General features: G+C 35.7%; 1 protein-coding gene across 7 annotated transcripts in view; it reads right to left on the bottom strand.

Annotated features, from left to right (window-relative positions):
- Nucleotides 1-13219, bottom strand: part of St7l (suppression of tumorigenicity 7 like) — a 77618-nt gene that overhangs the window by 19300 nt on the left and 45099 nt on the right. For 5 of the 7 annotated variants that reach the window (XM_074050757.1, XM_074050761.1, XM_074050759.1 and 2 more), the window contains exons 12-13: nucleotides 10296-10446; nucleotides 6798-6890 (exon numbers count right to left, since the gene is read on the bottom strand). In XM_074050757.1, coding sequence (XP_073906858.1) covers nucleotides 6798-6890; nucleotides 10296-10446 — 244 coding nt within the window. Of the gene's footprint in view, nucleotides 1-6797; nucleotides 6891-10295; nucleotides 10447-13219 lie in introns of those variants that run through there. The other 2 variants (XM_020156573.2, XM_074050763.1) reach the window with 1 other exon arrangement.

The following is a 13219-nucleotide window of genomic DNA, read 5'->3' as shown; positions in this document are numbered from 1 at the left end:
CAAAAGACCACTATTATATGATTCCATTGATACGAAATTTCTTAAGTTGTCAATTCTATACAGACTGAAACCAGATTAGTGGTTGCCAATGGCTGTAGGGAAGGAAGAAGTGACTGTTAATGGGTATGAGGTTTCTTTTCAGGGCATTGAAAATATTTAAAAACTCTATTATAGTGATATCTATAACTCTGTAAAGATACTAAAAACCATTAAATTGTACATCTTATTTTTAAAATATATTTTTATAGTCCTAAGGATGAACCCAGGTCCTTGCACATGCTAGGCAAGTACTCTACTACTGAACTACATCCCCAGCCCAGAATTATATTCTTTTTTAAAATTATATACTTTTAATAAGAGAATTTGTGGTATGTAAATTATATCTCAATAAAATTTTTTTTACATGAAAAAAGAAAACTGAAGTCATACCATTAATGAAGTCCCTCGTCTTATTTTACCACATTTACATACTCGAGTGTTATTTTCCTAGTGATTACATATTTCATTACAATTTTATTAAAGTCTTTATATTTATTTAAAATTTGAAAACACTTGAATGATAATACATAGGTGAGCCTGTCACAGTGCCTGACATACAGTAGGTGATCAATAAATTTCTGTTACACTGAGAGCTATTCTGAGACTCCGTTAGCCCAGGAAGTTGACTGCTATGGGCTGGACACTAACCCAGGAATTCCTGATGTAATATTCTGCATTAGTGAGAGATGACTAATCCAGTGCGGAACCAAGGTCAGCTATAAATTTCACTTTTTTAAACGTAATGATTAACAGAGAAGGTTACACCTAAGTTTTCTTTGATAGCTACATTTTTATATGTCTTATACTACATTCAGAAAGTTCATGCCAAAAACCAAATGCACTTTTTAAATACAGAAAATTTCCAGAGCCGTGAGCCATGTTTAAAGAACAAGCACAATGGAACAGACTTTTTTTTAAAAAAACAAGCTAGAAATGTTAGAAACTATAGACAACATTGTGCTTTCAGCACCCAAAAAACCAGTAATCCCTTTTGCCCTATCCCTCAGCTATGACAGGCTGACTTCTTGCAACAAACCAAGAGAAACAAACCCTGGTATTTCAGAAGGCTGAGAATAACACAGCAAAATTAATAATATTAGCTAAATCCTATAGCATTTTATGGTTTATAAAGTGCTCATTTGATTTTCATAAACCTAAGAGATAGTAGTATCATTTTCATTTTATAAGGTAAAAAACTGCATAGTAAGAAAACTTAGAAAATCTTCTAAAGTATGAGATTTTCATACTGAAGGAGAAATCTAATCATTTCTTTTTGGATTGCTTCCTGTAGATTCATTTGTCAGTCAATGTTTGGCTACTGCATCAGTATAACAGATGACTGACCAGTACAGAAACACTCCCTTGGGACAAAAGTTCAAATTTCATCACTGGATTGTAGAGAAAAAATTATCCAGAGGCATAACAGACGACAAAATAGCTATGTGAACTAGGGGAATAGTTCAAGTCTGAACTTAGGAGGTCCATAAGCAAATTCCAGAATGCTATAAGTCATATCAAGGTTGAAGGAGAATTAAAAACAAAAAACATTAAGTACTCCTGGGTATTAGAACTCTACATTATTAAAAATTTACTCATTCTACCACAGTTAGAAACAGAAAAAAAATACTGTAAGAACATATACTATAATCAAACAAAATCTTCCAGTGTGTTACTTTACTCCTGCCTCCTAGAGCTCACACCCTATATGGAGTTAGAATTAATAAACTTGCAAAAAAAAAAACCAAGACTGGTCTTATAGCTTATTATTCTGGCATATGAAAGTAACTTATTCATATTAATATATAAACTTGGCCTTAGATTAGTAGTAACTTAAGAGGGCATTATTTTAGTCTAATAACACACATTTTTGTGTTTGTTTTATTGAGACAGGATTTTGTGATGTAGCCCAGAGTGGCCTTGACACAATCCTCCAGCTTCAGCTTCCAAATGTTAGGTACAATGCTACCACACCCAGCTGTAACACATTCTTGCATATGATGTTCCATAATTAAAGATCCATTTCTTTGCCTTAAAATCTTTGCTACTTTTTAAATGGAAAAATAATAACAAGAATAAATACTAGTACATCTGGCCTATGAAGGAAAATGAAATTTCTCTCACTGATGACTTCCTAATTGCCAAAGTCAATAGATTCTTCTCAGTAATTACCTGATCTAGTATCTCAGATACTCCCTCACTTGGAAATTTTTTCCTCCTTTTAGTTTTTAGGATATCTAGTTCTGGTTCTTGTTTTGTCCCTCTGACTACTCCTTCATGAAATCTTTAACTGTTTTACTGCCATTACTTCTTCAGAAATGTTTGTGCCCTCATGTCTTTCCACCCTTAGCTGTTTCACACAGTATACAGTCTCCTTTAGTGATCTCATTCTTGCCTAGGACTTCTTTTGCCACCTGGAAAATGATGACTCCTTAATCCCTTTTGTGAGATGTAGAGAAAAAGAGATATCAGGACCCCTGGCAATTGTATTTACACAACCTGATCCTGTCTCTAGGCCACAGCTAACTGGACCAGGAATGAACACATGGATAACTCTGAGATGTCCCCACTTCTACTCCCAAACCTGCTGCTCCTGCTGTGCAAAAGATTTACCACTTCCCAAATCACCCAAGTTAGAAAATTAAGACTAATCCTTGATTTCCTAGAGAGATATACAATCTATTCCATACACACAATACTTAAGACATTGTCTTACAGTCTTCTTTTTCTTTTTTTTTTTTCCTTGAGACAAGGTCTCATTATGTAGCTCAAGCTGCCTCAGCCTCCCAAATGCTGGAATTACAAGCATGCACCACCACGCCTGGCTGTCTATCAGTCTTTCTACTAACCAGGAGCAGCTTAGGAGTTCAGAATAGGACAAGGAGGAAAACGTATCAATATTTAACATTTTTGTAGGGCACTTATAATATGCTAGACATCTTTATAAGAATAAATTAGTGAATTTGACTAATTCAAATAACATTTATAGAATATCAATTTTTATGGAAAGCATTATGGAGATACAGGGACAATAAAGAGAATCCTGACCTTCAAAAGTTCACAATATAGAAGGGGAGATAAAGAAGTATACCAAGCTTTGAGAAGAAGTATATCAGAACTGAGACTTCTGTAAAAGAAGAGATCACTTATCTAGACAGATGACAGAAAATAAACAACCTCAGGAGAAAAACAGCAGCATACTTAATTTGCCATAACCTCTCCTACTAAATTTTCATCTACCTGAATTTTTCAACTCATTAAGTTTGATGATTGTATAACTGCAACTTTAATTCCTAGACTTCGGTTCTTATAAAAACTGTGGCACAGATTTACATAATATAAGGAAACATGATGCTAGTGTTTATAACCTACAACATGCTTGCTTATCAATTAAATCATAAAAAGAAACTGAACAGAGATTTACCACTTCCTAGAGAAAAGAAACAAGTAGATGATAAATCAGCTGAGACAAAATTTAGATGATTATTTTCAATTTTGGCTTCCTGAAAGTAGGGACTAGTCTGAAACACTCTCAGCAATCATAACTCTCCATGTTTCTGGTTCTTCTCGTAACTCTGGCTGTCCTTCTTCAAGTTGAGAAGGACAGTCCCTCTAACTTTTTACATTATAAAGATTGTTTTGCTGGTTAGCAGTCTGCAAAAAACTGAAACTAGATCCGTGTATATCACCCTATACCAAGATTAACTCAAAATGGATCAAGGATCTTAATATCAGACCACAAACTCTAAAGTTGATACAGGAAAGAGTAGGAAATACTCTGGAGTTAGTGGGTATAGGTAAGAACTTTCTCAATGAAACCCCAGCAGCACAGCAACTAAGAGATAGCATAGATAAATGGGACCTCATAAAGCTAAAAAGCTTCTGTTCATCAAAAGAAATGGTCTCTAAACTGAAGAGAACACCCACAGAGTGGGAGAAAATATTTGCCAACTATACATCAGACAAAGGACTGATAACCAGAATATATAGGGAACTTAAAAAACTAAATTCTCCCAAAACAAATGAACCAATAAAGAAATGGGCAAGTGAACTAAACAGAACTTTCTCAAAAGAAGAAATTCAAATGGCCAAAAAACACATGAAAAAATGCTCACCATCTCTAGCAATAAAGGAAATGCAAATTAAAACCACACTAAGATTCCACCTCACCCCTGTTAGAATAGCCATCATCAGCAACACCACCAACAACAGGTGTTGGCGAGGATGAGGGGAAAAAGGAACCCTCTTACACTGCTGGTGGGAAAGTAAACTAGTACAACCACTCTCGAAAAAAATTTGGAAGCTACTTAAAAAGCTAGACATTGATCTACCATTTGATCCAGCAATACCACTCTTGGGGATACACCCAAAAGATTGTGACACAGGTTACTCCAGAGGCACCTGCACACCCATGTTTATTGCGGCACTATTCACAATAGCCAAGTTATGGAAACAGCCAAGATGCCCCACCACTGACGAATGGATTAAGAACGAAATGTTATCATTTGCTGGTAAATGGATGGAATTGGAGAACATCATTCTGAGTGAGGTTAGCCTGGCCCAAAAGACCAAAAATTGTATGTTCTCCCTCATATGTGGACATTAGATCAAGGGCAAACACAACAATGGGATTAGACTATGAGCACATGATAAAAGCGAGAGCACACAAGGGAGGGGTGAGGATAGGTAAGACACCTAAAAAATTAGCTAGCATTTGTTGCCCTTAACGCAGAGAAACTAAAGCAGATACCTTAAATGCAACTGAGGCCAACAGGAAAAGGGGAACAGGTACTAGAGAAAAGGTTAGATCAAAAAGAATTAACCTAGAAGGTAACACCCACGCACAGGAAATCAATGTGAGTCAATACCCTGTATAGCTATCCTTACCTCAACCAGCAAAACCCCTTGTCCCTTTCTGTTATTGCTTATACTCTCTCTACAACAAAATTAGAAATAAGGCCAAAATAGTTTCTGCTGGGTATTGAGGGGGTGGGGGGGGGTGGAGTGGGTAGTAAGGGAGGGGGTGGGGGCAGGGGGGGAGAAATGAACCAAGCCTTGTATGCACATATGAATAATAAAAGTAAAAAATAAATAAATAAATAAAATAAAGATTGTTTTGGCTATTTTGGATTCTTTACCTTTCCATATAAATTTTAGGATCAGCTTGTTATTTTTTGCAATATCCCTTCTGGGATTTTAATAGGGATTATATTGAATCTATGGGTCAATTTGGAGAATTACCATTTGAATAATGTTGGGTCTTCCAACCAATTAACATGAAATGTCTTTCCATTTATATGGACTTTCTTTAATTTCTCTCAGCAAAATTTTCTAATTTTTAGTACTTGCACTTTCTTTGTTAAATTTAAGTAGTTTATTCTCTTTGATGCTGTAGTGACTGGAGTTGTTTCATCTATGTTTGTTTGTTTCTAAGTTTCACCTTTGTATTGTTCATTGTTAGTATATAGATATGCAATTGATTTTCTTTTTTGTAGTGGAGATCAAACCCAAGGCTTTGTATATGCCAGATAAGCAATCTACCTGAGCTATAGTGACAACCCTGATTTCTGAATATTGATTTTTTTTTTTTTGGCAGTACTGTATTTTCTGAGTTTGTGAAGTATTGCTATTTTTCTTTTTAATTTTTTCTCCCTTTTTCATTAGCATAAGTTAATGGTACAAAGGAGTTTCCTTGTGGCATACCACATTTTTTTTTTTTAAATGTTTGCGACGTGGGCTATGGTGACACACACTGGTCATCTCCACTACTCAGGAGGCTGAGGCAAGAGGACTGTGAATTCGAGCTCAGCCTAGGCAACATAATGAGACCCTGTTTCAAGAAAAAGTGTAAGGAGATGCAGGGAGATTACGGATGTGGCTCGGTGGTTGAGCACTAGCATGTGTGAGGCTCTGGTTCAATCTCCAGCACTGCCAAAAAAAAAAAAGATTTGTAAGACGACTACTCTTATTAGTCTGTGGTATTCTTCATTGCATCTAGCACTGGGTTTTTACTCACTAAATATTTGGAAATGAATTGAATTATGCAACTATATCCTAGAAATGGCTAAAAGTATTTAAACCATCTCAAATATTAAATGAAAGGACTTTTAAAATAGAGAATACTGCCAGGTGCTGGTGGCTCATGCCTGTAATCATAATGGTAGAGGCAGAGATCAGGAGGATCATGGTTTGAAGCCATCCGGGGGAAGTAATTCGTGAAACCCTATCTCAAAATTACCTAACACGGAAAAAACAGGGCTGACAGATGGCTCAAGTTGAAGGCTCTGAATTCAAGCCCCAGTATAGGGAAAGGGAAAACAGTATGGAAAATGCTGTGGTTTGCATATGGTATGTGTCCCCTCAAAGGTTTATGTGTTAGGAACTTGGTCCTCTGGATAGCAGTACCGGGAACTGGACCTTTAAGAGCTGGGGCATAATGGGAGGGCGTTGGGTCACTGGGAGCTGCACCTTTGGAAGGGAGTTGGGGATGCCAGTTTCTCTCTGCTTCTGTTCAAAATATAAGTCACTTGCTCGCTCCTGCCATTGCTCTCTGCTTCATGAGGTCATGCATGCCTAACCACAGAGTCTGTGCTATGCCGTTTGGACTTTGAACCTCCAAAGTTAAAATAAATCTCTTCTTCATAGTAGCCTCTGTCAGGTATTTCATTAAAATGACAAAAAAGGTGATGAATACAGAAAGCGATGTATAACTAATCTAAACAATTACTTGTAAGTTTAAGAAAACTGAAATATTTACTTACCAGGTAATAGCTCTCTATCGGCAGTCTCTGTACAGCTGGGATAAGGGTAAAATAGATGTCCTTTCTCTAATGGGTATGGAATCATTCTAAAGGCTGAGAAAAAAAATACACATGTTAACATTCAATTCTGTCTTATTTACTACCCAACCCATAAATCAAAACCATTTTGGAGACACTTTTATAATTTTCACATACAGTTTCTTATTTTCTTCTCTGGAGAAACATTTTAGAGGAAAGAAACAAAGTAAGCAAAAGAATGAACAGAGGAAAGAATAAGTTTTACTTAGAGACCAGTGAATGATCTAGTCTGACTAGAGAAAAACTAAAAGAAGCAGCGGATGATAAGATTGGCCAGGTCTTTCTTTATCTCAGTCTCATTACAATCATGAACTTAACTCCACAAGTATAGATTTTGCTTCTTACAGGAACTTTCATAAAACTGAAATGTGTAAAATTGTTGCAGCTCTATGAAGTTGGTAACCTAAAAGAGTTCTATTGTATTTATTTATTTATGGTGGTACTGGGGTTTGAACTCAGTACCTAGGCAGGTGCTCTAGCACCTACCTAGTGGTAGAGTGGCTCTACCACTTGAGCCACTCTACCAACTCAACCTACATGAAAGAGTTCTAGATGGCTACAAACTTCATATGTGAGGTTTACCCAAGTTTTCTATAAGCAGAGAGCTTAATCTAGCTTAGGGACCACCAAAGTATGGCCAGAGCTTTAGCCACATCTGGCCCTGTTTTTGTATAAAATTTTATTGGAACCCATTCATGCTTTCACTTACATTTTGTCTAAGTTTGCTTTCATGGTGTAAGAATTAAGCAGCTGTCACAAAGACTGTATGAAAAGCCTGAAATATTTACTACTTGGTCCTTTACAGAAAAAGTTTCCTATCCCTGATCCAGATCACCACCAGCTCTTGCACTTATCAAAAAAAGAAATCCTTACAGATCTATACCACTACCTAAGCACTCATCAAAACTGTGACAAGGTTTTTCTTTTAATGGTTAGTTGTATAAACTTTTGTCAAAGTATAGACTTTGTTCTACCACAAAATGTAGTTACCTGCCAAAAGTCATTCACCAAATCAGTGATAACGTGGTTTTTTAGGATGCATGAAATACAGTATAAATAATGTACATGTTGAAAACCCCCTATGTGCCAAGCACTGAAGAGATATACAAGATGAATGATAGAGTACCTGGTTTTGAGGGGCTTATAGACTACTAGAGAGAGCCTTACCTACCTGAAGACAGTCAGCTATTAAATACATAATCTCAGTTGTATTAATCTTTTTATTATCAGTGTCAACCACAGTGTATAACTGTTAGTAAATTCTGTTAATGCAGAAGTTCTCAAATTTTTGTGATTCAAAGACACCTAGTTGGCCTTCATGTCTCAATAATACCACTACCACTACTACTACTACTAATTATTATTATTATATTTTGGTATGGGGATTGAGCCAGGACCTCAAGCTTGCTAAATTCTCCCTCTATCACTGAGCTATACCTCTAGCCTTTTATGCTACCATAGGCTAAAAGAAACACCTAACAAGCCCACTTATTAATTAGTAGGTTCAAACAACTTTAAAAGTTGTTCCAACAACTTAACAATTTGAAAAAATACACATAAACTGAAAAATTTTTATTTCGTTTTTAAATAATCACTGTTTCAACAGGGCACGGTGTTGGGCACCTGTAGTCGCAACTACTCAGCCTGTGTTGAAAGGATCACTAGGCTGTATTTATGAGTCTGTTGAACACTTCTCAAACCTCGGAACCACCCTCATTTCCTATGGAAAGTACCTCATGGTTGTAAGCTACTTCTTTTAATCGTAACAACTAGCAAACTTATGAAGACACTGAAAGAAGTGGAATGACACAATGTTGAAACTGTGTACTATATGGAGCTAACAGTTTGAGCAGTCTGACAGATGTTGAGAACTATGTGTTTCCATTAAAATTTTGAAATACTCTATGGCACTTGTAGGAATTGCTGCAATGTTCTAGGGTATCTTAGTGCAAAGTTTGGGAACTAAGGAGGTTAACCAACTTTAGTGAATGAACACTGAATTTAGTTTCAGACTTTTATTGACAGTTGAGGTATACTTTACAATGAGTCCAATTAATAAAATATTTTGATTAAGTTTCTTCATTTTCTTGATGGTTAAAAAGCTACAAAGACTCAATAATTTTAAAACAGTCCAATTTATTCTCTAAAGAAGATATACAGATGACCAATAAACACTTGAAACGATGTTCCAAATCACTAGTCATTAAGAAAATGTGAATCAAAATGACAATGAGATTCCATTTCACACTCATTCAGATGGGTGTGAAAAACAGAAAACAACAAATGTTGACAAGTATGCAAAGAAACTGGAACTCTAGTCCATTGCCGGTGAGGATGTCAAATGTTGTAGCTACTATAGAAGACAGTATGATGAGTCTTTGAAAAATTAAACAGAATTCTATGGCCCAGTAATTCTACTTATATACCCAAAAGAATTGGAAAATAGGAATTCAAACAGATATTTGTACACCAACATTATTCCCAATAGTCAAAAAGTACAAACAACCCAAATGTATATTGACAGATGAACTGATACACAACAAATGTTATATACATACATACAATGGAATATTTTGCAACCTTAAAAAGGAATGAAATTCTAACACATACCACAACATGGATGAACCCTGACAATATTATGCTAAGTGAAATAAGCCAGATACAAAAGGGCCAATGTTTTATGATTCCACTATATGAAGCACCTAGGGTAATCAAACTCATAGAGACAGGAAGTAGAAGGGTGGTTGTCAGGAGCTGCAGGAGGTGAGAATAGGGAGTTATTATTCAATATGTACAGAATTTCAGATTGGGAAGATGAAAAACTTCTGCAGATGGATGGTGATGATAATTGCACAATAATGTGAACATATGTAAATTTGGTGGAACTGACCACAAAAATGGATAAAATGGTAAATTTTATGTCATGCATATTTACCACAACTTAAAAATGAGATAATTGTTATCAGTCATGAAAAAACTAGTTTCACATTATGGACATCTCAAACAAAACCAGACAAGTTTCTAAAATGTTATAACGGGGTGTGGCTCAATGGTACAGCATGTGCTTAGCCTATACAAGGTCTTGCATTCAGCCCCCAGCATCACACATACACAAATGAGAACAATAGCTCAACCACGTCTGTAAACTAATAAGCCAAAGGACACAAATTTTCATTACAAATATTTAACTTACACGAGCACATCATACCAGTGTCTCATTCTGCTTTTCCTAAATGAGGCATTAATACAAATACATCAGCCATCTCTTCTACTAATAAGCCAATATGATGCCACTGAGTCCACTTTGAAACCAATCTAAACAAGCTCTTATAGATACTCAGTTTCTTTTTAAAAGGCTGATTCTGTGAATGCAATGACTAGTCAGACAGCTTAGTGTTACTCTTGGGAAAGAATACTTACTGCCTTCCCACGTGCACTGCAACAGATTAAGAGCACCTTCTATTCGCTTCCAGTGCTGAAGATGAAAGAAAGCGTAGGCAATTGCCTCACTATCACCTCGCTTCAGAATGTGTTCTGGAGGTAAAATTAAACTTTTCATCTCTAGTAAATACTGCAGAAATAACACATACACAACAGAAAAAGATTAAATTGTGTTAAATTCAAGCATTCACAAAAACATATTTAAATGCTATAAAGTCAAATTGATTTTTAAAGCCCCTGGTGCCTGGCATTAGCTCACACGTATAAACACTAGCTACTTGGGAGGTTGGGATCCAGAGGATCTTGGTTCAAGGCCAGTCCAGGAATAATAAACAGAACAGAATGGACTAGAGATGTGCCTCAAGAGATAAAGTGCCTGATTTGCAATCACGAAGCCCTGAGTTCAAACCCCAGTCCCACCTAAAAAAAAAAAAAAAAAAATTGAAATGACATGAAGATTCTACTGAAAACTTGTATATAAAATGCTTACATATGCAAATCCCCCAAATTAGATATCCCTATAGGTAAAAATAAGGTGATAAATACCTTGTGTGACCTTGCTAAATATAAAATGGAAACTGAAGCTGAGGAAATCATATAAGAACAAATATTTATTTTCCAAAAATAATTAAATGTAAAATTGTAAAATACAATTTGGAACACTTTTGTGGCAACATTCATTTTTCTTTTATTCCCATTTTATGGATGAAAAACATATCTCTCAAACATTTGGTGTTAGAGATACCAAAAAACTCTCTGCTCTCTGAAGATCCATAATGCAACAGGAACAACAGATTTCTTAAGTAAATAATTATAACCAGACATCAATTGGTTAGAAGAATAACCAATGTACCTGGAAAACAGGTTAACTTTTTTTTTTGTTTTTAAACAGCTTTATTGATATATACAATTCACATACCTTTAGAATTTGCCCACGTATGGTATACAATTCAATGATTTTATTATATTCACAGTACCCACAGTCAAGTTTAGAGCATTTTCATCATCTCAGTATCGTCTCGACTCATTTCCCCAATGCCCCTAAGCAAGCAATAACCTATTTTCTGTCTCTATAAATTTGCCTATTCTGGACATTTCACACAAATGAAATATTATATAGTCTTTGGTGACTTCTTTCCCCCTACTCAGCATAATGTTTCCAAGGTTTACCCAGGTCATAGTACAGACTCCTTTTTGTGGTCAAATACCATATTTTGTTTATCCATTCATCAGTTGACAGAATTTGGTTGTTATGAATAATACTGTTATAAACAATTGTGTACCAGTTTTCATGTGAATATATATTTTCATTTCTCTTGAGTAAATACCTTAAGTTAGGATTGGTGAATCATATGATAACTATATTTAAAAGGTATTATGATTTAGAGGCTAGAAATACACCAATTGATAGATCTGAGCTGATATTTAAAGATAGGTAGAATGTGGATGAGCAGGCTAGGGGTGTGAGTGGCAAGAACAGCATATTCAAAGCACCAGGCCCATCTTGAACAGACATGGAACCAGGACAGCACAGGGCAAACTGCATTTAAGGGATGAGCAAATGTGCTTGTTATAGTCTAGAAAATCTTCCTTACATGTGAAATTAAATTCTGTCACAAAATTTTTTTATTTCTTTTTTTGGTGGTACTGGGGTTTGAACTCGGGGCCTCATGCTTGCTAGGCAAGCACTCTACCACATGAGCTAAGCCCTAACCCTTTCTATATAGTCCAGGCTGGCCTAGAATTCATGATCTTCCTGCTTCAGCCTCCAGAGTGCTGGGATTACAAGTACGTACCAGACAAGTATGTCTGCCTTATCTAAAACTTTTAAAGAAAATATTGGTCTTAATATTCTAAACCATAACAAAAGCAGTATAATCACAGTTATCACTCTAATCAAGTTTACTAATTACATTAAGAAAGACACAAAATCAGCCATTTGTCCATCACATCATCTTTATATTAGGTGATCAACTTAAAATAAAACGTTGCCTAAAAATTTAATTAGCTAAATTCTTCCTCCAAAGACTAAGGCCAAAAAAATACTTCACTTCTAGAATAGGTTTGAAATAACCTCTTTGGGTTGAAGCAATTTGCTATTAAATTATGTGTCATAAGGCCCAAACCCTACCTCTATTATAAATTATGAAAAGAGAAACGTACCAGAAGTGCCTCAAGAGATATATTCTCACATTTCAACTTCTGGTACCTCACATTGTTATACAAACTGAAATAACATAAATTGAAGACTCGAATTTGTGAAATACTTTGTAAAACTGCTTGCTACAAACAATATGATTCCAGCGAGAATCATTAAAAAAAAAAAAAGCTGTAGTGGTTTCAATTTTAAGCTCTAGGTAGTCATTATGTTAATACATCTAAAATAATTTTTTTGTTTATGAAATTTTTCTCTCCAACCATCTTTAATGCCCATCTTTAATTGTTCTTACTCTTGGTGTTTCTGCCTCTGTCCTCAAAGTATAAGAATGCAGTCTGGTCATCGATTTATTTTAGCAGATGTCACAAACCATGAGATTATTTACTAATCCAGTTGGGGACTTAACATTTCCCATTCAGTTTCTTAAAGGAATGCAGCAGAGGTTGTGTCCTGGCCAAGCAAAGCCCATTTGCTGCCTGGTTGGGTTCTCTCCCCTTAGTATCTTAGGCCTATATTCAGGAGGGTAATATTCTTTCTAATCCTCTCTAATCCTTGCCCATTTTTTTTTTTTGAAACACAGTAAAAGATCACTCGCACCAGGCATCTGTGGGAAAATGAACTCAAATAGCTGACCTCTGACATGACTCCTTATGCTCCTTGAAAGTGTACGAAGAGCTTCTTCAGTAGGAAGCAAAGAAAATGGGGCAATCGCAGTGGAACCACCATCATAAAGAGTATCTTGTTT

The sequence above is a fragment of the Castor canadensis genome, chromosome 12, assembly GCF_047511655.1.
Source record: "Castor canadensis chromosome 12, mCasCan1.hap1v2, whole genome shotgun sequence".
In the NCBI taxonomy this organism is placed as follows: Eukaryota; Metazoa; Chordata; class Mammalia; order Rodentia; family Castoridae; genus Castor; species Castor canadensis.
The sequence above is the reverse complement of the archived record's forward strand: the minus strand, read 5'-3'. Positions and strand labels throughout refer to the sequence as shown.